This window comes from Cyclopterus lumpus, chromosome 6 (genome assembly GCF_009769545.1).
Source record: "Cyclopterus lumpus isolate fCycLum1 chromosome 6, fCycLum1.pri, whole genome shotgun sequence".
Classification (NCBI taxonomy): Eukaryota; Metazoa; Chordata; class Actinopteri; order Perciformes; family Cyclopteridae; genus Cyclopterus; species Cyclopterus lumpus.
The window spans coordinates 16,598,941-16,622,786 of record NC_046971.1 but is presented as its reverse complement, the minus strand read 5'-3'; the positions used below and the strand labels follow the sequence as shown (position 1 = coordinate 16,622,786).

General features: G+C 40.9%; 1 protein-coding gene across 2 annotated transcripts; it reads left to right on the top strand.

The window, feature by feature from the left end:
* The first annotated feature begins 7,173 nt into the window (after window positions 1-7,173).
* slc1a2b (solute carrier family 1 member 2b) lies at window positions 7,174-21,655 on the top strand. 2 transcript variants are annotated; one of them, XM_034535606.1, is made up of 11 exons: window positions 7,174-7,588; window positions 10,271-10,410; window positions 12,019-12,171; window positions 12,260-12,510; window positions 12,930-13,077; window positions 13,612-13,738; window positions 13,934-14,167; window positions 14,258-14,452; window positions 15,225-15,359; window positions 15,491-15,679; window positions 17,536-21,652. In XM_034535606.1, exons 2-11 carry the CDS (start codon window positions 10,281-10,283, stop codon window positions 17,537-17,539), a joined length of 1,566 nt encoding a protein of 521 aa, XP_034391497.1. In that variant the 5' UTR covers window positions 7,174-7,588; window positions 10,271-10,280; the 3' UTR covers window positions 17,540-21,652. The 2 variants fall into 2 exon arrangements, with proteins under 2 accessions (XP_034391497.1, XP_034391496.1); XM_034535605.1 differs by having other exon boundaries at window positions 7,252-7,588; window positions 15,491-15,755; window positions 17,536-21,655.
* Window positions 21,656-23,846: the final 2,191 nt, after the last annotated feature.

The following is a 23,846-nucleotide window of genomic DNA, read 5'->3' as shown; positions in this document are numbered from 1 at the left end:
ATCCCTTTGTATCCAGATAGATCCTGACATCACTGGGAATCCTTTCTCGTCCTTTAGTCGTAGAGGATTACAGCGAACCAGGATTTTGAGGAATTACCATTGTATGCCTTACATCTCGACTGAAGGGGGTTTACCATCTTCTGAGTGGGCTAAGAGGAATGTGCTCTCAGGATTTCGCTGAGACTGGGATCAAACAGGGGAAATGCTTTTGCCTAGAGGTTCTGATAATGAACGACTGTGTCTAAAGTAAGGCTTTCATAATTAGTTGCTGGAAAAAGCCTAAGCGAGTGCTTTCGCTCTCAATGGTATTCCAGTGCTGTGTGTGACTGAAGAAATATTGACATAGTTTGACAAACTATGCAATATTCGTGACATGGTAAGAAAAACAATGAAGTGGGGAGCCGAAGGGGTCCCCCTGCGGCTTTTCACTTGTAACAACACTCGCGATTAGCTTTTGTTTTCACTGCATTTAAGGAATAGGAGAAAATAACTCCTGGTTCCTGCAATACGTACATGTGGTTCTGAAAGAACAGTGTCTGTGAAGTGGTCCTGAAAGGAAAGCAGGCTTGCAGTGTTAGAGGCATGTCATCATACTTAAGCTTACGCCACAGGCTGACGTTTTGCTTTTTTAGAGGGGTGAAAAAAGTAATTCTTGAATCTTTATTTTCACAAATGTATTTTGTATCACGTCAGGTATCATTGGATGTTTACAATTATGTTTGCCGCCAAAAAAACAGTTGACTTTGTTATGCAGGTTTGTTATGCTCCGCAGGTTTTGATTGTATCTCATGTGCTTCCTAGAAGAGCACGGCTCCAGAACATGTGCCGTTTGTCAAACAGGCTTAACAGATGAAGGCACTCTTTTAGTTGATGCAGTGAGTTGTGATAGCAGTGACACGCTGTGTGCATGTGTGAAAGACAAGGAGAAGGAAAAACAGAGACAAAGGGAGGGAGAGACGGTGAAGAAGGAATGAGGAAGTGTAATGAGGAAGAAAATGCAAACTGTGGAATGAAAGAGGCTGTCAGCGCTGGAAGTAAGTAAGTAAAATGTATTTATATAGCACTTTTTACAGACAGGAGTCACACAGTGCTTGACAGGAGTAAAAAAAGAAGCACTTTGCTGCTTTCCTGATATGCTTCCCCATTGTATTCTGGTCATCCTTGATGTGATGTGTGTTGCTCAGTGCAGATACACAGAACAGGAGTGTGACCTTCTAGAAATATGGATAGGACAACATTACCACAGGCCATGTCTCCAGCACATAGTCTCATACGCAGGTATCATACACATGACCTGATCCAGCCAGTTGATACCATCTGGCACATATTCAAAAAGCACAATAATAATTCAAACCAAGCAATACTGTATAACATGAGTTGTAACATATGTCTATGAATGTATGTTGCTAGAGAGCAGCCAGTGAAGTGTACGGCTGCAAGATCTATATTATACAGTTACTATCCTGTTAGTGCTTTTGTCTAAGGTGAACTGGAGACATTGCATAGAACACTTTCACCAGCATACTGAACCAGTTACATTTAAATATGAATGATTTGGTGAGTAATGTGTTTGAAATATATATATATATATATATATATATATATATATATATATATATATATATATACTGTATGTGTGTGTGTGTGTGTGTGTGTGGTCATGTGGCTTAGCTGGTTGATGTAATGAGCTGTGTGTGTGTGTGCAGGAATGCCCTTCCTGCCATCACTGCGGGGTGGTGTGAGGAGAGCGGGGCATGGCCACTGGGCTCGGTCCCTACCGACTGCAGTGTTTAATTAGTGAGAGAACAGCCATCCTCCTTTGCCCTCTTATTGGCAAATCCTGAGAGAGACTGTAACCCCCTCACCCTGCCTCGAATACCACGGGACTGGACCAACTGAGATTTAGGACCACAGCCAGTGTGTGTGTGTGTGTCTGTGTGTAAGATTGCATGTACATGTTTTGCTCTGACACAAATATGAGCGAGAGAGAAGGGCTAGACAGTGAGGGTTAAGTGCACGTATCGATGCCGTATATTTAAATCTGAGAGTGTGGCAGTTGAGTCTAGTGATGTATGAAACGTGATGTGTGCACTAATCCCATTTCACAGGGCCAGCTGCCCAACACAGATGTCAGCTCTTCATGTATCCACAGATAACCTGATAACACGGAGGCCGTCCATGTAGGCTACTGTATATGTAGAGACATGCTCCATCTCATTCTCCACTTTGATTGATTGTTTACATCTGACCTCCGTCCAACCCTCTCTTCTCACCATCACCCATTTTTCTCATTCCGTTCTTGATCCTTACCTTTATATGCCACACCTTTTCTTTTCTACCCTTCCCCCTTTTTCCTTCACCCTTCCCCCATACATTGTTACACATCTATCTGTATTTGGCATTCCTGCCATTTCACCCCTCCCACTCTTCCCTCTGTCTACTATATGCCCCTCTCTCTCTCTCTCTCTCTCTCTCTCTCACTCTCTCTCTCTCATTCCCTTTTCAGCAATGTTACGGGTATACCATAGCGGTGGTTGTAGTAGGGGGTGGGGTGGTCCCGCCTTACTGGCAGATTTATTGAGCTCCTGTGGGGAATCGGACCGAAGCCATCAAAAGCTGTGTGGTGCTATATAGCCATCTCTGTTAAACAGATGTGCCTTTGCTAATGATAGCATCGCTTCATATGCAGCCGGCATGAACGCATGAGCAGCTATAGGAGAAAATAATTGAGTTTGTCTGCAGTAGGTGTGTAGCCCTTCAGTGGATAGAGGAGGAAGAGGAGGAGGTACAGCGGAAGAATCTCCCATGACTAGATGGATGATCTTCTTTTCTCCGCTGACCTTTCATCTGCCTTAAGAAAAAGAAAAAGATGGGGGCTGGGATAGAGGATACTTGACAGTAACAACAACTTTTTGGTTGCAACTTTGAAGGACACCACTAAAAACACCATGCATGTTAAGACTCTTAGAACATGATGGAGGAAAGCCTGAGAGTAACACCAGCTGAGACATGTAATATGAATGCCAGAGAGTTTGGAGTTACACACTTTGAATGCAACACAAACAAAGAGAGGAGAGATGAGATCTGCAGGAGGAGAGGGAGAGACATGTGGGGATGAGTATTTGTTCATGATTGAGTGCCCAACTGGAGATCCGGCTGTTATGTGGGTTGTTGCTGGATTGGATCAAATGTAAGCTATGCAGATTTTATCCAGATAAATGGGACTCACCCAATTCAGCCCTATGACACCCACTCCCCAGCATAATAGGCCGTTAGCACATAACACATAATTACAGTGGGACTGGTCACATCTGAGAGACCTATGAAGTCTACAACACTAGCCTCAGGATTCCCAGAGGCTCTCTCTAATGACTGCCTCATTATGGACACAAAGAGTCGTGCCAAACAAAGGGAAACCTTAGAGGATGTTGAGGGACAGGCGCATACAGTATGGTTCAATCAGGAGTTGCCAGGATGCTGATGCTCCCTGATTGTAAAATATAATTTCAAAAATGTGATGAAAGCATATGAACGTGAGTTAGTGATACAGCTGTCGTATACAATGTAAGCAGCATTTTGCTAATTGCAGCCCATGATGGACAGTAACTGAAAAGGAGGTTTGTGTTCTACAGTAGAAAGTTTATAGAAAGACACACAGACACAGACATCGGCTTAATAAGGACGATTTGCGGTCAATGTACTTTATTTTTATGTCTACAGTTTGTAGAAAGGTTTTACATGCTAATTATTTGACAACACTGGTACTTGGGAGAACTCTTGGTAGCTTCAGGGATGGAACGCCACATGCAAACCTTATGATCACTTTGGATCCTTCAGCAGGTCAGATCCTCCTGAGCTGAGGCATCAAGCTGTGTCACTGACTGTGCCACTATGTATTTAAAGTATTTAAAACAGCAAGTAAATTATAAAGGTGTAGAATTTAAGGGCAATTTATAATGTGTGAGAAATTAAGCTACGCACTCTAGAATAACCAAACTTCAACAAGATATTACTTACATTATGTTTTTGTAACTGTTAGTATTTCCTTGGTTCTGCTCTATTTAAGCACACATTTACTCACTTATTCTGCTGGAATTGGACCGTAAATGAGCACATTGTTTGGTATTAAATATTATCTTCTTTTAGAATTAGGGTTATTTGCTATTTATTCATTAGCCATTTAGCATTCAATCCGAAAACCGTGAGTTTACAGCATGGACATTGATTGAAATCTGCTCCATTCGATGTGTAGTTCCTTTGGCTCTGTGTTTTTTACAGACTATATTCTCACATATAGTCCACTTGGAAGTGGTTCAAGACAGCTTTCAAGTAGACCACGGAGTGACTCTGCACACCTACATTTGTCTGGGGTCACTCTCTGAAATAAACCAGATCAAGACGATGAAGGGTCTGGTTCACTGATATTGCCTGTAATAGTTGATTTAGGAAGTGTGTGCCTTCGTATGAGTCGATTCAGAACCGGTTGTGATACATGAATATGTGTACATCGTGGACACACATATACACATATAAAGGATTTTTTTCCTGAGCAGAGGTAGATGTGAAACTCCCAACCAGTAGTATAAGAACATATTCTTCTATTTTTAAACGTGTGTCTTCTCGAGATGAACTGACTGAGAAACTGGTAGGTCAATTTCATTTGGGCAGTTGTTTGCGAAATGTATACTGGGAAAGCCCGGGGCTGGTTGTGGTTTGATATTTGTGGTTGAATCTACACAAAGTTTTAAAGCAGCTTCCCGATGAGAATTTTTGTTGCCATGGTCCCTCTATTCATATTCATAGGGTATATTGTGTCTTAGCAAGCAGCACTATTCTTTGTTTTGTTTTGCTACTGAAAAACAGTGGGTTACACTGCTGATGGAATAAACCAGATTTGCATGAAAGTCCACACATCTCTGTATCACTATCAATCACTGAATGCATTCATCCAAACAACCATCTAGGGGTACATAATCGAGAGGCGTAGGGTGACAAAGATTCCCTTTCTTCAGAAGCTGGAATTTATCTCCCACTTCCTATGCGCCGCGCAACCTGAAGTGTTTGCTGAGAGCTTCATTTTGGGGGGGGGGGCTTTTTCACAGCTCCTAGGCAGCCAGTGTATGTGAGCCCATTTCTTCCCACTGCATGGCAAGTGGCTGTGAGGCCCGGAAGGGCGGTAGATATATCCGGAGCCTGGCACATCTCCAATTGTCTTTACCTCACAGTATATTGTGACGCTCCAGTCATGAGAATGGGCATCAGGCCACTCGAGAGACCAGCAGGAAACTTCATTTATGTGCTATTGCATGGATCAACCTGAATTAGCTGAGAATAACACACAAACGGTCACTAATGCATACATTAAAAAGCATAATGGAATAATACTTCTCTATCGATGAAGTTGCATTTTATTTGGTGATGTAAAGATATAATGTCTCTATCCGTTTGCGAATCTTTCAAGCTGAATCCCATTTTTACATGGTGTGTGTGCAGGCCATGTGTTTGTGTGCGGCTGCCCATTTCCCCTTCTCTCAAAGCCGCAGAGTGTTGCTAGGACAACCCCTCGTGGTCCTTGCTGCATCCCAACGGCCCTCAATGCCAGCACTCAGGGAACTCCTCGCACTGGGAAGGCAGCATAAAATCGGGATAATCGCTGTCGATTATGGGACACAATGGTCTGCAGCTTCTGAAAGATTCATTCATCCCGGAAAAAGAGACTGTGGAGGGGGGAAGAGAAAGGGGCGCCTTGGTCCCTCCGCTGCTCTCCCACGGTGGGCACAGGCATGACATCAGTGGCCTGAAAGAAGTGGCATTCTGGACATGCCCACCGCCCTCCCCCCTCGCTATACCCTTATACCCCCTCCCGTTTGAACCCCCTCCCTTCTTTTCTCGCCCCTGCCAGTTGGGATGCAGCGCTTGGCCGGGCGAGTTGGGGCCACTGCCACTGTTTGCGTGTGGAACAAAGCCCCTCAGAAGGAAGAGAGAGGAAGCAGAGAGCTTCACATGGTACCAGCCAAGAGCAGGGATGGCTGCCTCAGCCTTCCCCTCACAGGCCCCTCTTTTGGCTGAGAGGTGCTTGTGTGACCCCAGTACCCCTTTCTCCCCCAGTGTCCCTCTTACTCCCCCTCGAAACCCCTTCTCCTCTGTACTACTCGCTTCTATCCCGAAAATACTCTCTTATCGCTGAGAGCGCCCTTTCAATGAGTATGACATGTCAAGGGATTTAGGATGAGTGATTTCTCATGACACAACCTTTGCCGACAGGGACGGGATTCCTCTGGCTTTTGTTGTGCAGTTGGTCATTTGTTTAAAGAGGAAATAGCTTTCCAACACGTTTCCCTAATTAGAATGATGTGATACTGCTCAATACGATGTGAAGTCCCATGCTGCTGGGAGACTGGAGGGAAATCAGCGTGACACCATCGTCACATGAATCACACTGATCATTTGTGCTTTGGAGTTCAGCACTTGTTTTGTTGAATAGTGGGGCTACGTAAATCTATATGTTGGATTGTGTGTGACTTGAATGTGTGGATCTTATTTTATATTTGTGGCTTTTCTTCTCTTTTTTAAATGAATGTTTGCCGAGATTATAACTAAATAAGTATACCCGTATGCCTATTGTACATCTGTACAGACTGTGACATAACCATTTACAATACTCTAAAGAGTGACATAATATGTTGTAGCAAGAGCAGCAAACATTAACTCTCATCTGCTGTCCGTCAGGATGACCTCAAAGCTCCCAAACGGCAGCATTATGATGATAACGCTTCCATCAGTCATTCCTTTGTCATTAATTCCCCTCTCATCAAAAGGACTACTTACAAAGCACTACTGTCCTGTGCGCTTTGTGCCATTAGCAGGCATCATCGTCGGAGCATCTCACCGCTGATTGGCTTTTGCAACCTGGCGAGTTGCGAAAGTTGTTTTGCGAAATATTTCAATTCTGACGAAATTTAGCAACGCGTCTATGGCAACGCTCGGCGAATTTCGTAACCAAACGCGTCTGTGCGTTGACTTTGCATGGGATCAACGCGTTTGGTGTGAACGCACCATAATGGTGAACGCACCAAACGCGTTGCGAAGTTTTTTTTAAGCTATTGATTACTCCCTCCTCTTCTTATTTTGTATTATTTCTTTCTAGGTTTTGTGGATGTGTGTGCATGCTACGTGTGTGTGTGTGCGTGTGTGTAGCTGGTTGTGGGTGGTGGTGAAGGAGTCAAGGGGTGGGGGCTGATGGGGTTTTGCAGACTTCAGGATGGGGCAATTCAGGTTCCTGTGGCTGTTACTGGGTCTGTTTCCTGAGCTGGTTTGACTCGCTCCTCTCTGGATGCTTTGGAAGAGCTTGTGGACAGCTGAGAGCTGCTAGCTGTCAGCAGAGCTCTGGTACTTCCAGACACAGGCTGTGCCCGGGACATTACCTTCTGACATCTGGAAACTGTTTTGGAGCTTTAAACTGTTTTGGATGGAGCAGTCGGGATCCTACTAACGATTCGCTGAGCTGATTCACTCTTAAATTCAAAAGGCTGGAGATTTGATCGTGGTGACTGTACATAGCACTTACCTCAACTCCAACATAAATTAAGTAAGTACTCGGATCTCATTTGCCGTTCGAGGCACAATCTACTTTGACTTTCTCTCTTTATAGTCTTCCTATTTATTCAATGCAAGCCATTCTATTTTCTGGAAAAGTCAACGGTAAATATGACACACTCCTATACCTTTAGTAAGTACAATATAATAATAATATACAGGAATCTCTCTTTTAGAACTGAAATATTTTTTTTTTGTTTTGTTTGTATATCATCTGGGTTGAAACCATGTGTTGATTAGTTAAGGCCATCATTAATACTTCATGCCTTAGCGGTCCTGTAATGTGATTAATTTGATTTAGCCCTTGGCCAAGATTAACCGGTTTATGAAATGATCCCATTAGAGACTGAGAAGAAGAAACTATTTGGATGTGTGTGCGTTCGTGAATGTTCTTTAAACCATTTTATGTTCCTAATTATTTTCTATATTAACAGTTTCTAAAGGCAGAATCCAAGTGTAACTTGGTGGATTTCAGTTTTATTCTTTATGGCAGAGAGAATCCATTCCAAACTCATGGCATAGACGATAAAAGCAAAAACCATGTACACAAGGAGAAATCCCCATCAAGTCAAATTATTCTTTCACATAAGAAAAACACCCACTGATGTGACTGTAGTCGATTATTCTTTGTTGTACATTTTAATTTTCATCTATCATTGAGTCACACAAGCCCACGCTCTCATCTGTCCTACGCCTGATGAGAGAGGTGCTAATGAGAGGATCATGACAGAATAATATCCGTCCTCTGTGACATCCAACGTCTGCTTTCTCTCCATCTTAGTGCTAAAAATAATGAAAGGGAGCGAAACGGGGAAAAATTCAATTAACAGCTCTCATCACTCTTGGATTACATGGTAATGCCATTTTTTCTGGGTTTTATTCCTAGGGTTTTACTAATTCATTCAGCTATTATCTACAGTATGAAATAACGATGGCTACTGTTTGACTGCTGTTAGCATGTATTTTCTGTATTTCACACTTCATTTTGAACTTAATAAGAGGAGACAGGACTGGTCCATCTGTGTGCCTGGAAGCTGACCAGGTGGTCTTCCTATGGCCAAGCTTACAAAGCTGCGGGAGGTGTGTGTGTGTGTGTGTGTGTGCGTGCGTGTGTGCGTGTGTGTGTGTGTGCGTGTGTGTGTGTCTGTGTGTGTGTGTGAGTCCGTGTGGAATTATTAGTGACTACTTACACAACAACCATAACACCTTAAAGAGCCTCTGGTTGTGAGGAAGTTTTCCAAATGCCTATTGAGTTGAGCTTTCTTGCCTTTGATCAAGTTTCATCTTTAAAACTTGACAGCATCATACTTAATATCTATGAAGTGTTCTGACTTCTTAGTGGACATGGGGGGAGGTTATAAGGATCATTGAGACTTCTATTTGTGAGTTATACACCATGAACTCCAGGGGTGGGGTGAAAGGACAGAGTCACATTATTTCTTCTATTCCTTTCTTTGTAATTCATCACAGCAGACATGTGCATGGGCTTATTGGAGATAAATAGGACCACAGACACGTTTGTATTATTTCATAGACAAAAAGAATGTCAAACCGAGCAACACAATATGATATATTATTCCTGCAACTTGTTGAGGGGACAAAGAATATAAAGCTTTTACTGAGTTACTGAACACCTGCCTAAGTGGCATGTGACACACACAGCTGGCTCTCTTCTCGCTAACACACACATGCACACCTCGCCCGCACAGCAGGAAGCTGCACTGTGCTGCCTGTAATGAGAAATCACTTTTCATTCAACTAATTACGCAGCGTGACTGAGTGCCTTCTTCCTCCTATTGTATCTGAGATCTTGTGTGCTTCTAAATTCACCGTCACACAGTCATGACTGAGACAGTGAATGTGAGTGAATAAGTAATAATAAGTAATAATAACAGGCAATATGTTTGCTCCTCCTCTCTGGAATTCATCAAACAGTTGTACTGTCAAGTGGGCGTCTGTTTCACTTTCTGTTTCGCTGTCTTAAATGGATGTCCAGATACACTCACTATTTGTCTCTGCTTTTCTACACTGAACCACCGTATTAAAGTTGTAAAGTCCCCATAATTCAACTGGGTTTAAAAATCGTCTTCACTGTTTGTTCTGTGCATATGACAGTACTTTTTCAGAATGATAAAAACTATCCCGGAAATGACTTCAGTCAGTCAAATTACATAATGTACATATGCCTTTAAATTATTTCAAAACCTCAAACATTTTTTTTCTTTTATCAAAATGACGAACTTTTTATATATCTTCAGATGCTGTGTCTGAAGTATTGCCCCCAAATGAATGCAATGTTGTAAGCAGCAGCTTGTAGTCAGCTTCCATCTGTTGGCTATAGGATGTAGCAATAGCAATTATGGACAGTGTTGGAGTGACAGCTTGGCAACACACTTGAATGCTTAACATTTTTTTTACCATGCAGTGTTGTCTTTTTAACAATATGAGATATATTTTTTTGGAGACATTATGCAAACCCAACATGGTCTGATTTCTGTATTATGGTGCTCTATTTTATTGGAGAGTCAACTTAATGCCTTGTTCTTTCTCACAGTTACCACATAACCATGTGATTTATACTGATTCATAATCCTGTTTTGCCAATAGTGTGCTTTTGAAAAGGTTCCTCATTTTGTTCATAACAGTTTAATTTGTGCTTTTTCCTCTATCACAGTGCCAACAGTATGCCTAAACAAGTTGAGGTGAGGATGCACGAGAGTCACCTGGAGCCCATTGAGGCCAGGCCTCAGTCCAAATGTGCCCAAATCTGCTCCAAACTGTTCAAGAACCTTCTGCTCACACTCACCGTCCTCGGTAAGTCACGTCATCGCCGGCGTATCAGCGTTCTGGTAACTCAGAGCTCAATTATGCAGCTTGCTCACAATATGAGGAGGAGATGCCATCTGTGCTTGCTCAGTGTAACAGACAGTACGATGACTGGGTGTCCTGACCTTCCCCAGCTCAGTGCCACCTGTTGCTATCAAACGCTCTCTGCAGCACTGGACACCCAGACAACAGCCTCTGGTGGTGCATGAACATAATGTGATAATAGCATTGGCTCACTTTTAAAGAAAAGGGCACACATGTAGTCATTCAATGTCTGTTTATAAGCATTGAATCAGATTTGGGTTTATTCTGCACATATTACTTATAGTTTGATGTGTGTGACAGCCTTGTGGTCCCTCACAATGTTATACTGTATGTCATGAACAAGAATAGGCTATGAACCTGTTCAAATTGTATACACGCATGTATGTGTGTACCGTATATTTAATTCAGCTGTGTGTGCGCCTGTCTATGTGTATCCTGCTTGCATGGATGTGTGTTTATGTGAGCATGTGTAATGTGAACATCTCACCCCACTTGGCAGGACTCTCGCAAAGCAAGTGAGCCAGCATTGATCATTGATCATCTGTCACTTCACAGATAAGAGCCTCAATGGAAACTTGCAAATGGGCCAAAGAGAAGGCAGGAAATCAAGTGCCATCCAAAACCCTCGGGTGTGCAGAATCCACAGGATGCTGCTAGATTGAAGCACAGAGGACAGCTTACAATTAAAAAAAAGCTGCAAGGCTTTTGATTCCAGTGTGTGTCATTAAACAATGTCTCGGGCCTGTGTGATCTTTGGCAGTGGTGTGGCAGTAGAGGAAGTGCAGCCCCGGGGGAGGGGGGGAACAGAGATGGACAGACACAGAGGCCAACTACCCGACCTGCAGTTGCTACGGAGGGCTTAGAGCACACAGAGGTCATCTTGACCTTTGGAGACAGAAACTGTGTGTTAGAAGAAGTATGTCAAGGGTCAACAGTGGCTTTGTAAGGGAGGGGCTGATATTTGGAATGACACTGTTTTTAAGCTGTAGAGAGTGAATGGAGGCCAGAGGACAGGTTAGGTTGCAAAGAACCCACTGGATGGCAGAAATGTGCCAGTGAGTCTCTTTTATTTGCCTTGCCACAAAGGGAAAAGAATCCTCGAAAAACATTTTGGGTTTGGTGAGATTGCAGATGTTTTCACTAGGGAATCTGACATGCTGCCTCCTCCCTACTGCTTCAGAGCGATCTGATCGTAATCCTCAGTGAGCTTTTCTCTCTCTCAGCAGGTTTTTGTTTTTATCTTTTCAACCCACTGTCCTCCCTAAGCATGACAGCCGGTTGTACAGCCCCTAACAACTGAATTGATAGGACAGTTATTAAGCCTTCTTTATGGAGATAATCATAGCTCATTTGCTATTTCATGGATTATACCTACGATTTTCACATTAGCACATAATACACCCATGAGAAATGACTTTCATTTCTTTTATTCAAATGGAGTATCTTATTTTACTCTGTCTGACTTCTCAATATCTGGCTTCATTTCCGATTCTATTTTGCCGTTATACACTCTTGCAGTTTCACTAACTCACACTCCTCCTTCAACTTCAGGTGTGATCCTGGGATGTGTATTCGGGATGTTGCTCCGTGTCGCCTCCCCGATCCACCCCGACATTGTCATGGTGATTGCTTTTCCCGGAGACATCCTGATGAGGATGCTGAAGATGTTGATCCTGCCACTCATCATCTCCAGTTTAATCACAGGTGCAGTGTGACTGATCTCTTATGGCAAATACATATACTAGTCAAAGTAACTACCAGGTAAACATAATCTTGCTTGTTTTGGATGCAGGTCTGGCTGGTTTGGATGCCAAATCCAGCGGTCGCCTGGGAACCAGAGCTATGGTCTACTACATGAGCACAACTATTATTGCTGCTGTACTGGGAGTCATCCTGGTGTTAGTCATCCACCCTGGCAACCCCAAACTGAAGGAGAATCTGGGCGAGGGAGAGAAGAACGATGAAGTGTCCAGTTTGGATGCCTTCTTCGATCTGATCAGGAACCTGTTCCCAGAGAACCTCGTGCAGGCTTGTTTCCAACAGGTAATTGACGATGACACAAACAGATGATTCACACGCTTTTCATGCTGAAGTTTGACAGTCAGTGCAGGTGCTAGATGCTTAGAAAGTCTGAGATATATGAAAATCACTGTTGTGTATTGGATGGGTGGCATCATTTAATATGGTATAGAATGTGTCGGCCAAAATCAAGTTAGAGAGACTCACAAGCTTGTATGTCTGGAAATAGGTATACACAAAGAGTGTGCACGGACTATCTTTATATAGCTGAGGAATTATTAATAGAGGAATCCAAATGCACCTTGGATTGTAAGGACAAACCATAGAAGAAGCAGAACATCATTATTAACAGTTGAGTGGCCTTGTGTCATAGAAAACAACATATCTAATTCCAGTATTATTCTTCAAACTCAGTACTAGTATGTTTTCCTCCTTTAACTCAGATCCAGACCGTCACGAAGAAGGTAGAGGTGGTTATTGTGGAGGATATCAATGTAACGTCTGTCGAAGGCCTGCTGGCTAACATTACCAAGGAGCCTCAGTACATCGTCAAAAAATCCCTTCAGTTCAAAAGTGGCATGAATGTTCTGGGTACGTAAAAACACTTACAGTATGTGTACTATTTCTACTAAACTAAACAAAAAAGAGTCTACAGCGATGCCTTATTGAGGCTGTACTGCTGATGTTTTGCATGGATACTATTGTGCACGTTAACCATCTTAGTTCAGCATGTTAGCTTGCTAACATTTGCCAATTAGCACTAAACATAAGCTCAATAGTTTTGCAGATATTTGGTCATAAAACAATGTATATAACATCGATTTCTGTCATGGCAATACATACAATAGCTTTTGAGACATTTCACTGAAAACAAAGAAAAGTCAAGAGATCACCAAAGTCATTAGGATGTATTCTCATGGCACGATGAATCTCTCTATCAAATGTCATTGGAAATTCATCTGGTAGTTGAGAATTTTCAGTCAGGGCCAAAATGTTGAACTGACCAACCGTTGGCCATTAATGGAACATTTCTCATATTCCTCTAATAGTCCCCTCATGTGGTAATCATCTCATCCATCCACACGGGTATTTAAAGATTGATACATTTATGATTTTCTGTCACAGGTATGATTGGTTTCTTTATTGCATTTGGCATCTGCATGGGCAAGATGGGCGAGAGGGCCAGACTCATGATTGAATTCTTCAACATCCTCAATGAGATTGTGATGAAACTTGTCATCTTGATCATGTGGTCAGTATCACTTAAGAATCTCATTGACTCATTTTGAAACTCAGTTATTTTGAGCCAGAAATAACTGTTGATGTCTTATTTCTCAAGTCATTACATTTTAAATCATAGCTATGTGAAACAGAAAACAAATTGCATCCTGACAAATTCTTTGTCTTCTGTATTTATAGTAATAACTAATGCTTTTCTTGTTGTCAGGTACTCTCCCTTTGGTATTGCCTGTCTTATCTGTGGTAAGATCATCTCCATCAAGGACCTGGAGGTGGTGGCCAGGCAGCTGGGCATGTACATGGTGACTGTGATTGTTGGCCTCATAATCCACGGCGCAATCTTCCTGCCCACCATCTACTTTGTTATTGTCAGGAAAAACCCCTTCACCTTCTTCCTGGGAATCTTCCAGGCCTGGATCACTGCCCTGGGGACAGCATCCAGGTCAGCATCAGAATAAATGCAGAGTTGGTTCTTGTTATTTCTACAGTTGATACAAAGTATAACGTACCTTCTTCTGCCTCTTCCCTCCAGTGCTGGCACACTGCCTGTCACCTTCCGTTGTCTGGAGGAGAACTTAGGTATTGACAAAAGAGTCACTCGTTTTGTCCTCCCAGTCGGTGCCACTATCAACATGGATGGAACTGCTCTGTATGAGGCGGTTGCAGCTATCTTCATTGCCCAAATGAACGGCATCTACCTTGACCCTGGTCAGATTATCACTGTCAGGTCAGGAGACTCTTATGATTTGTTTATCCTTGAGCTTCAGACATATTTTATCAGTTGATGTCATTTGCATGTATACGTCTATGTATTAAATGTCGACATCAGAGTTGCAAAATGATGAAATCTTGCATTATATTTCAACAACCCCCAAATGGAAGTAGGCTTCTTGAATGGACTTACATTTGTGTTTCTTAGTCATAACAATAAGAATTGTAATTCCCCTTATTTAAAGAAAGTTTAAACGGAGCCCTGCAGATACAGTTAACCAAATAGGCTCTTAATAAATGCGGAAGAACACAGCAGCAGTGGAGGGGTGTAGGGAACAGAAAATCCTCTCTGTCTCAAAGCAGCAACATTAGAGGAGAGATTGACAGTCGAGAAAATAAACCACCAGGAGGAAGTGACAGCAGGAAGACTGACGCCGATCTGTAAATATCTTTCCCAAATGCTTTTCTGGTATCAGAGTGAGCCAAGGATGGACAACCTTCAACTTGACATTTACATGGCATACAAATTCACAAAACCCTTGAATTAAACAACCCATCTCTCACATTTAACCCTCTCATCATGTGTGATGGAGGACCCACTCTGGTGCTCTTCAGCTGCTGCTCTCATATACAAGTACCATAGAGAATGTATGTATTTCATGTGAAGCTGTGTTCACGTTTGTTGGTGTTTGAGGAGTTGTGGCAGGGTGCAAGGTCAGTTGTGGAGATTGTAGTTAGTTGTGATAGGAAGACGGGACTGACTGCTGCTCTGCTGTGATTTCCTCCAGCCTAACAGCCACCCTGGCCAGTGTTGGAGCTGCCAGTATTCCAAGTGCCGGCCTGGTGACGATGCTCTTGATCCTGACCGCTGTAGGCCTGCCAACCCAAGACATCAGTCTGCTGGTTGCTGTTGACTGGCTGCTGTGAGTTTGACAAGTCAAAAACAGTTTTTTCTGGTTACATATTGATTCTTCCCTTTTTTAGGTTTTGTTTTTTCATGCATCTCGAAATCCCAGCTAGTTTATTCCTCGCTTGTGCTTTTCTCCGTTCTCAGCGACCGATTCAGGACCTCAGTGAACGTGGTGGGTGACTCCTACGGTGCAGGCATCGTGTACCACTTGTCCAAGGCTGAGCTTGACGAGCTGGACCAACACGGGGCCAAATCCGACGACATTGAATTGATGTCGAAGAACCAGTCTTATTACGATGACATGAAGAACCACCACGAAAACAATTCCAACCAGTGCGTCTTAACCACTACCGCTATCGCAACCACTAGTGCCACTGCTAACAATTCTGTCGTAGTAGATGAATGCAAGGTACAATTAATGCTTCCGGACATAGAGACTTGTATTTAACCTTCTCTGTTGTTGCACGCTCACCCTGCATGTTGTCTTGACTCTGTTTCATTCATTGCATCTCTGTACATAATAATGTTCATACACCCACTGTTCTTTTAAATGTAGCAGGAGAAAGCATGCATGTGGACGTATGTCTTCATTTTTCTTGAATAGAAGCTTTTGTGTTGACTGAACGTCCAAATATTGAAAGCACTCAAGCCAACATGTTTTCAACATGACAAACTACAACATGTTTTGAGTTCAGTGCATGAACATGAGGGATAGATCAGCTCCTGTTAGCCTCATCAGATGGCTGTAACCTGTTGGGGGATTGGCTCTGATTCAAAAGGCAGATCCAGATAATCCTCATCATGACCCTGAGGAATTATTTAGCAGCCCTCCCATCTATCAAAAATTCACACTGCATCCAACTTCCAAAACAAAACGTCTCGATAGAATAATGTGTTCCTTTTTCGGTGATCATTTTAGTTCTCATTTTCCTTTTGTTCAGCTTAATATCTGATGTTGTTAATTATGCGTTATCTTCAAATGTAGGGGATTTTAATTGTTAAACAGGAAAGTGTTAAAGCTAATAAGTAGTTATATTCCCTATATATACACTTCCACCAAGCTATCAGTGAGTCATTCCCAGTTTGTCTTTTACATTTTGACACCAGCTATTTCTGTCCATTGTGAGAACTCCGTTGTGAAATTGAAAGCTGTGAATCAGTGTGTAACATAATGCTCTTTGAATCCTGTCTTTGAATGTATTCCGGGCTTCTAGAATAATATATGGGAGTTCAGAGGGCTTGTTCCCTGCCACACTCTCTCTCTGACACACACACACTCACACACACACACACACACACACACACACACACACACACACACACACACACACACACCCTGGCGAAAAAGGGCTACTGATGAGCCTATTCATTTATTAAAGGATGAAAGGTGTTGCCTAGCAACACTGGCAACCTGTCAAGTGATATCCTCCTATCTGGATCTCTATTTAATAAAAGACATTTACATTTAAATGTGACACAAAGGCTTCCTATTTCAAGTAACCACCATGCCATTTCTTTCTGTTTTCTGATCTGTTTAGCCTGTAAATAGCATGACTTTTCTAACCCTCTTTTCAAAGATGCAAAATAGCTCAAACCTAACAATGCATTCATTAAGTAGTTTGTGTACCTTGTTTCCAAAGTAATCTGTCTATTTTGCATTCATTCATTGTATTTGTTGTATTGCCTGTTGAGTTTTTGGTCATCATCTCCACTCTTAGGACTATAAGCATGATCATCAGAGCTCATACAGGATTTCTAGTATTTTTCCATAGCTTTGTTATATTGCAAAGTAGCTATGATACCTAAGAGGCAATGTTTTAATGCCAAAGTACCATAGCTACAGCACCCACAATTACAGAAAATAATGTCTAAATGGTTTCCTGGCTTTACAGTTATACGGTGTTTAGTCATGTGTGTTATCTCAAATTATTACCTCAACATGTGACAACTAGGACATAGCAGCATTGATTGGTAAATTTGCTTTTTTTGATGGCAAAGCAAGCAATAAATAATGGTCAACCATGCTTTATGCACTTTGTAAGCCTGATTGACCAATTAGAATGCTTGGCTAAAACTTAGGCGGGAGCACTGAATCCGTAATGCAGATCCAAAGTTCTATTACAAATGAACTGTGTTTTTTGCCTGTGCCTTGGATCAACTGTTTAGATTTCCCTGCTAACTGCTTACAGGTAACCTCAGCCACTAACGGCTCTGCTGCGGAGTGCACGCTTGTTGAGGAGGGACCATGGAAACATGAATAATGGCAGCACAGAGATCTCCTGCTCCTGGGCTCCACAAGCTTTCCTATCTGGTGAAAAAAAGAGTGAATGAAAAAAAAGTCACACGAACAGAACTACTAATTGTTTTTTTTATGTAGCTTTCTTTTTTTTATTAGTCCCTTTAAAAGTTTTTGTAACTGTCTATCTGACTGATTTATAATACTAATTCACTTAATTCACGTGAATCGATAACAGAGGTATACTTGACCTATTAGAGCACAGTTATGTCCATATAGCAGATACTTGCACAACATACTTCAAGGCTTGGGGAGGAAAGGACGAGAAAACAAGTTAGATACACTATGCTTAGCAATATATCCTGGTTCTACATTTATGATATGTTATTAAGATGAGATGAGAAGTTAAAGCATTAATCTTGACAACCAATGTAATGTTTGCTTTTCCATATCAGCTCAGCCTCTCATCTAAAAACATCACTTTTGGTTCTCAAACTGTCAGACTTTAAACTGCATCTGACTGCATTGGCCCAATATTACCGGTTATCCCTGAGGTCCAGCAAACTGATGAAAGGGTAGGAGGCATGGAGAACAGTTAGGAACAGGATAACCTCACTGAGCCTCATAACCTACAAGCACAGTCATAGTGGAATTATAAAGCACAAATCATACCATGGACGCCATTTTTTTGTATCCCCTTTTGTTTTCCTTTTTTTTCTGCTGTAAAGGAAAGGGACTTCTTTGTCCTAATGTAACCTGTTGAGTGAGATATATATGTTGTGTGTGTGTGTGTGTGTGTGTGTGTGTGAGAGAGAGAAAGAGAGTGAGAGCTGGAGTTAAGAACATGACCAAGTTAAGTATAGGGACCAAACAAGCAGAAAATCAATCAACTCAGAGGCCTTTGAACTGCCTCCATGACGTCACTCACAACACATTATTCAGTTTTCTAACATTTATGTCCATTAATCACTGCCTGGCAGCGCAGTTGATATTACCACCGTTTCTGTTGAAGCCTCAAATCTAAGAAAAGCACTGCCCTTCTCTTCCCCCCCCCAAAAACATATTTAGTGATGCCAATGAAATTAAAAGAAGATTAGGCGCCAAAGGGATTGTTGTAAAAAACAACAGTAATAAATAATTGACCTATCTGAATAATTTGTAGCACAGAAAGAGATCATATAGAGCACAAACAGAATGATAGAGCACAAATAAAGCCAATGAGGATCATTTTCAGTCAGTGGCATAATCAAAGTCATGCACATTATTGTTTCATGTCAGCACTGATTGTATTCCAAGTTTAAATTTGAGTTTTGAAAAAAGACAATAAGGGACAGTGGAAGATACTCAGGCTTGTATTTGTATTCTTTTACAGGGAAAAGAAAGTAACCCTAAAATGTTTACTTCCTCATTGTGGAGCTTAAAGAAATGGCCTCTTATTGCGGCACGCCTTTTCCAAGCATTGACCTTGAAGATGGTGACAGTGTACTGCAAATATATTTGTTGGAAGACAGTAATTCCATGATATGATAATATGCTGGGAAGGGAAGTTTCATAGCACAAACCGGAAGCACACACACACATATGTCGGACAACATTCCAGCGATTGAATGATCTTCAACCTGCATGCATACTCTCTGCAAGCACAGACACGGTTATTATTGACGGTTATTTATTTAAAGAAACAGGAAGAAGTAGTGCAAGGTTTGGCTGACAGATGTATTCTTGGCTTGCACAAACAGAGACAGATCACTGATATAACACTTTCCGGGAGGCTTGCCAGCTTCTTGTTCAGCCAGACCTAAAAGAAGGTAAACAACAATATATTTTAGCCACCAGAGCTCAATACTGTTTCTACAAACCCTAGATGCTGCAGCTGTGTGTCCATATGGGTTCAAATATGTTGTTTTAGGACAATGGACACTTCACATGCATTATGCCAGAATGTTGCCACCTATCAGGTAATATGAATATACTGTATTCCTCTCATATAACCAAATGGCTTAAAAAGACCTGCAAATACAGAAATGAAGCCGGACTACTGGCTGTTAATCCTTTTTAGCCTGCATGGGTGAGAGGTGAGACTTCTGTGATGTGCATTATGTCCTTCTCTCCTGTCTTGTTTATTTTCATTTGTGCTTAATGACAACCTTGCCTTGAAGATGTTCACTTCAAACAAATCCCAACAACAAATGCCAGTAAGAGTAACACTAAGAAACTTAACAACACACTTAGCACAGCACTATGTTCTTTAGTTCCTCAAACACACTCTCGGAAGATGTCTTTCAACTTTACTTTGTTTTAAGCTCGGCTAACAAGTGTGCTTCGATCCAACCAAGAGTGCACACACACATTCACCATTGTTTTAAAATGCTCACATATAAACACACACACAAACACTCTTAAACCTGGAAACTACATTTCTAATTGTAATCAGAGAGCTGCTGAGCACAGCACTGACACACATCGGGCCCTCTGAGCCTGAGCTTTCAACCTTGTGATCTTCAGGAAAAGAAAAAAAAAAACTCCTTTAAGGAGACAATATAGACCACAGTATCATTGATGGGGATTGAGTGTTGGACCACTATTATGTCCAAACTCATGGTTTTAGAAGCATGAATAAAATAAAATAATAATTATTTTTTGCACCACTATCTTAAAAGCATGATATTTTTAAGTGCCTCCTTGCACTTTGTGTATATATTGTAGGTAACAGATGTTTTTTGTTTATTTGTTTTGTTCCTTTTGTTTTCTTTTGTGAGGCGTTGAAATGGTATATAGGACTATAGTTGCATTGCTGTGACATTTTTGAAGTAATCCTTTAGAAAAAATATATCATCTATGTCCTGAGTAAAATTAGATTAGACAAAATGCATAGAGAGGAAATTGTGTAATAAATTGCTTGTTTTTCTGTTCTCTAATAGTTGTTAACTAGATGTTTTACTTACCTGTCACACACCAATATATAAATATCTTTTTTTTTTTTTAATCTAATGTAAGAGTTTTGAATGTTTGTTCATGAAGATATAAGCGGTGTGCATTCATTTTCATTGTACATAAATAAATATATAATTGTTCTGTTCAGTGGGGAAGCAGACTTTTCTGGAAATTACAGTGATCCTGAAGCAAACGCTGTTTGAGAAAGAGAGAGACAGAAAGAGAGCGAGGGGAAGTCTTTGGTTCGAAGAAAGGGGGCCAACACAAGATATATTTTGGTGGGAAATACTGTGATAAAGGTTGCTGAAAAGAAGGACAAATAAGGAAAAGGTAAAATGTGCCCTGTATGTAGGATAGAGTGAGGAAAATAACAGCCTAGTTGTTGATTTGAGTGAAAGAACAAACAACATTTGATGCATTCAGATGCCGGTTACAGTATAGAGCAACATTCCTCAGGTGACTCACCTGAACCATTTTGTTTTTTCCAATGAAGAAAACTGGCTTTAGTCTCAGGCATCTCTGTTTACCTGGTGCACGTGCATTTAAAGCTGCATATCTATATCTTTGACATTCTCGGTTACCTTGTCTAAACGCCACAACTTCACACACATTTGACCGTTGACGTGCTCTCAACATTATGGAGGTTTATAGAAATCCCACTTGATAAACCGCCTTTACTCCACTTGCCTTTTTATTGCTTTCTACACAGAAACTATATGCACTAACAAACACCTGGAACTGGAGCTGAGTTAAATGTTACCGATGAAATGAGATTTGATTGACACAGTATTTCAAACAAAGAGACAGTATATCTTCAAGCTTGTCCTTTTCTACTGAAATGTGTCTTTTTAAAGAAACTCCTAAACAAAGCTGATAACCTGTCGTACTCCTGCCAACAACTTGCTTTCCCAATCTGACTTTTCTAGGCCTTTCCTCTTTGTAAAGCTGTTGTAATTTTGATGTAAAGGCAGAGCTTATGTGTGGGGGAGATACACTACTCAGAAAAAAAGGCAAAAGAAGACATGAATTCTTTCCTCGGTCTGTGGTATACATAAAAAACTGTTTCTACATATCAATAAGTGTTGTACCTTTGGTGTACATATACAAATATAACTAATAAATGTTGATTCATAACTAAATATTGGTCTTTTGGTTGTGTGATTTTCTTTTTTACTTCTTGTTACACACAGATATACAACTTTCACATCTGCTTCTGTCGTTGAGTTGGTGTCATAACGGCTTCCAGACAGTCACGCCAATCTAGCTTTTACTGATCCAAAAGCATTAATGCGTCATATTGAAACACAGGCAAATGTAATCTATTAGAACTTTGATTACTACGGTAGGGCTAAATAGATTAACAATCATCTTCGTATTGGCTATTATTAGGCATGTCCAGTCTGCCTTGTCATTTAAGCTTTATCCCGAGAACCACTTAAGAAATGAGTAATTATTGAAAATTGGAATGATGCCAAAGAAAAGCACATGCTAAAAATGTAAATTACGCTGTCATTCATATCACAAACCACTTGATGAACAGGTCCATAAGGTTTCTTTCACCACCTGAGAGGTGTACAAAATGTCATTTTAAATAGAGGAATAGTAATTCAATAACTAGTGAGCTGGTTTTACCCACCAGCAAACATTTTTAGCTGCATATCGTTACGTCCGAAATGTACGTTACCAGGGTAAGTAATTAAGCCTTTAACGTTAGCCAAGCCTGTAGCCTATAACTCAATGTATATATGGGATCTTTTCATCACAGACTTTGGATAGATTGAAAGATAGATGGACGGACAGCGAGTGCATTTCAATGAACCAACTTTGTATTTTCTCACAGCACACGTGTTGTGTGTGAGGGCATTATTATTCTACAGGTCCATGAGGAAGTCAAACAAGCTGTGTAGCTTTGCTTCATAACACTGCTTTGGATTTTGATAGTTTTCTACACATCAGAGCCAATAGTTAGACCTAGTAAAGCTTAATTAGGAATGTCGTATGTGTACAGATTGTAAAGCCCTCTGAGGCAAATTTGTAATTTGTGATATTGGGCTATACAAAATAAACTGAATTGAATTGAATTAATTGAAATAGCACATGTATCCAGAAACTGATTGGTTTATTTGAGTCCACTTTTGTGTGTTTTGTTACTTGTTGTGTTGTTTGTGAGTTATTGATCTTGTTCATGAAGATGCATTTAGTATGGAAATATATGATCATATCAGCCTGTATGAGAAGTTGATAATTTTACTAGTATAATGCAAATAGATCTAGAGATCTAGAGACCTTCTTATTTATTCATTTTAGTTATCAAACAAAGAATGAATACAGTCATAAAAAATGTCATAATACTATGCCATAAAAATGTCAAAGAAAATCATAGTATAGTATACCGTAAAACAATAGAATAGTATGTTCTAAAAATATGGCATACAAATGGCATAAAAAGGTACTGGTGTGTGCGCCATATGCAATTCATTGTATAGAATGCCATGAAAAAGCCATCCTTATTACTTACCTGCAAACACTTGTTTAACCACAATTGTGATTATTCAGTAACAAGAAACATTTAATTTTCACAAAGACATACTTTTGACATTACCATGGCCATATTGTGTACAGCCATGTTCTTATGCGTCTGCTGAAAGAAGAGCCTCCTCTGGCCCCTGCAGCTCCTACCATCCTTGATGTTGCTGGTTGCATGAGAGTGCAGACTGCATTCAGATGATCATGGGAGGGGAATCTTTAGACAAAATATGGTGTTTCTAGTCAGAATACTGTAATATTACCTGAGGGAGTCTTCTAAAGACACATACGCAGTATGAACATGGAACAAATCATTTTAATTAAGTGTTTAATTGTCAAGTGGCTATTTTAAAAATGTGTTTTACATATGACAGAAGCAATCTACATGCTTACTAAAGTCAGAAAAGGATATGATTCAGTCATACAGTTGCATTTGTGGTTAAGCTGTTTACTAAGGTAGTATAAAACTAAATTATTTATATCAATAAAAGTACTATTATCAATAAGATTATCAACATGTAATACAAATAACAGTGCACCACTGTGGAATCCCAGAAACTCCCTAGAGTTCCCGTAGCCCTCATCCAATGAGGCACCAGTCTTGTGGTTTGACCCAAATCTCACACATAGGTGATATTATAACGCCTGATTGGGTAACCAGTTTAGGCTTTTAAAATCCCAGGTAGGCCTATGTCTTTGTTTCAACCACATGGTCAAGTCCCAACACTATTACTGGGAACAGAGTAACGCATGGTCCCCATCGCAGACGTCAAGCTAGGCTACATGCTCAGCTAACGTTACAGG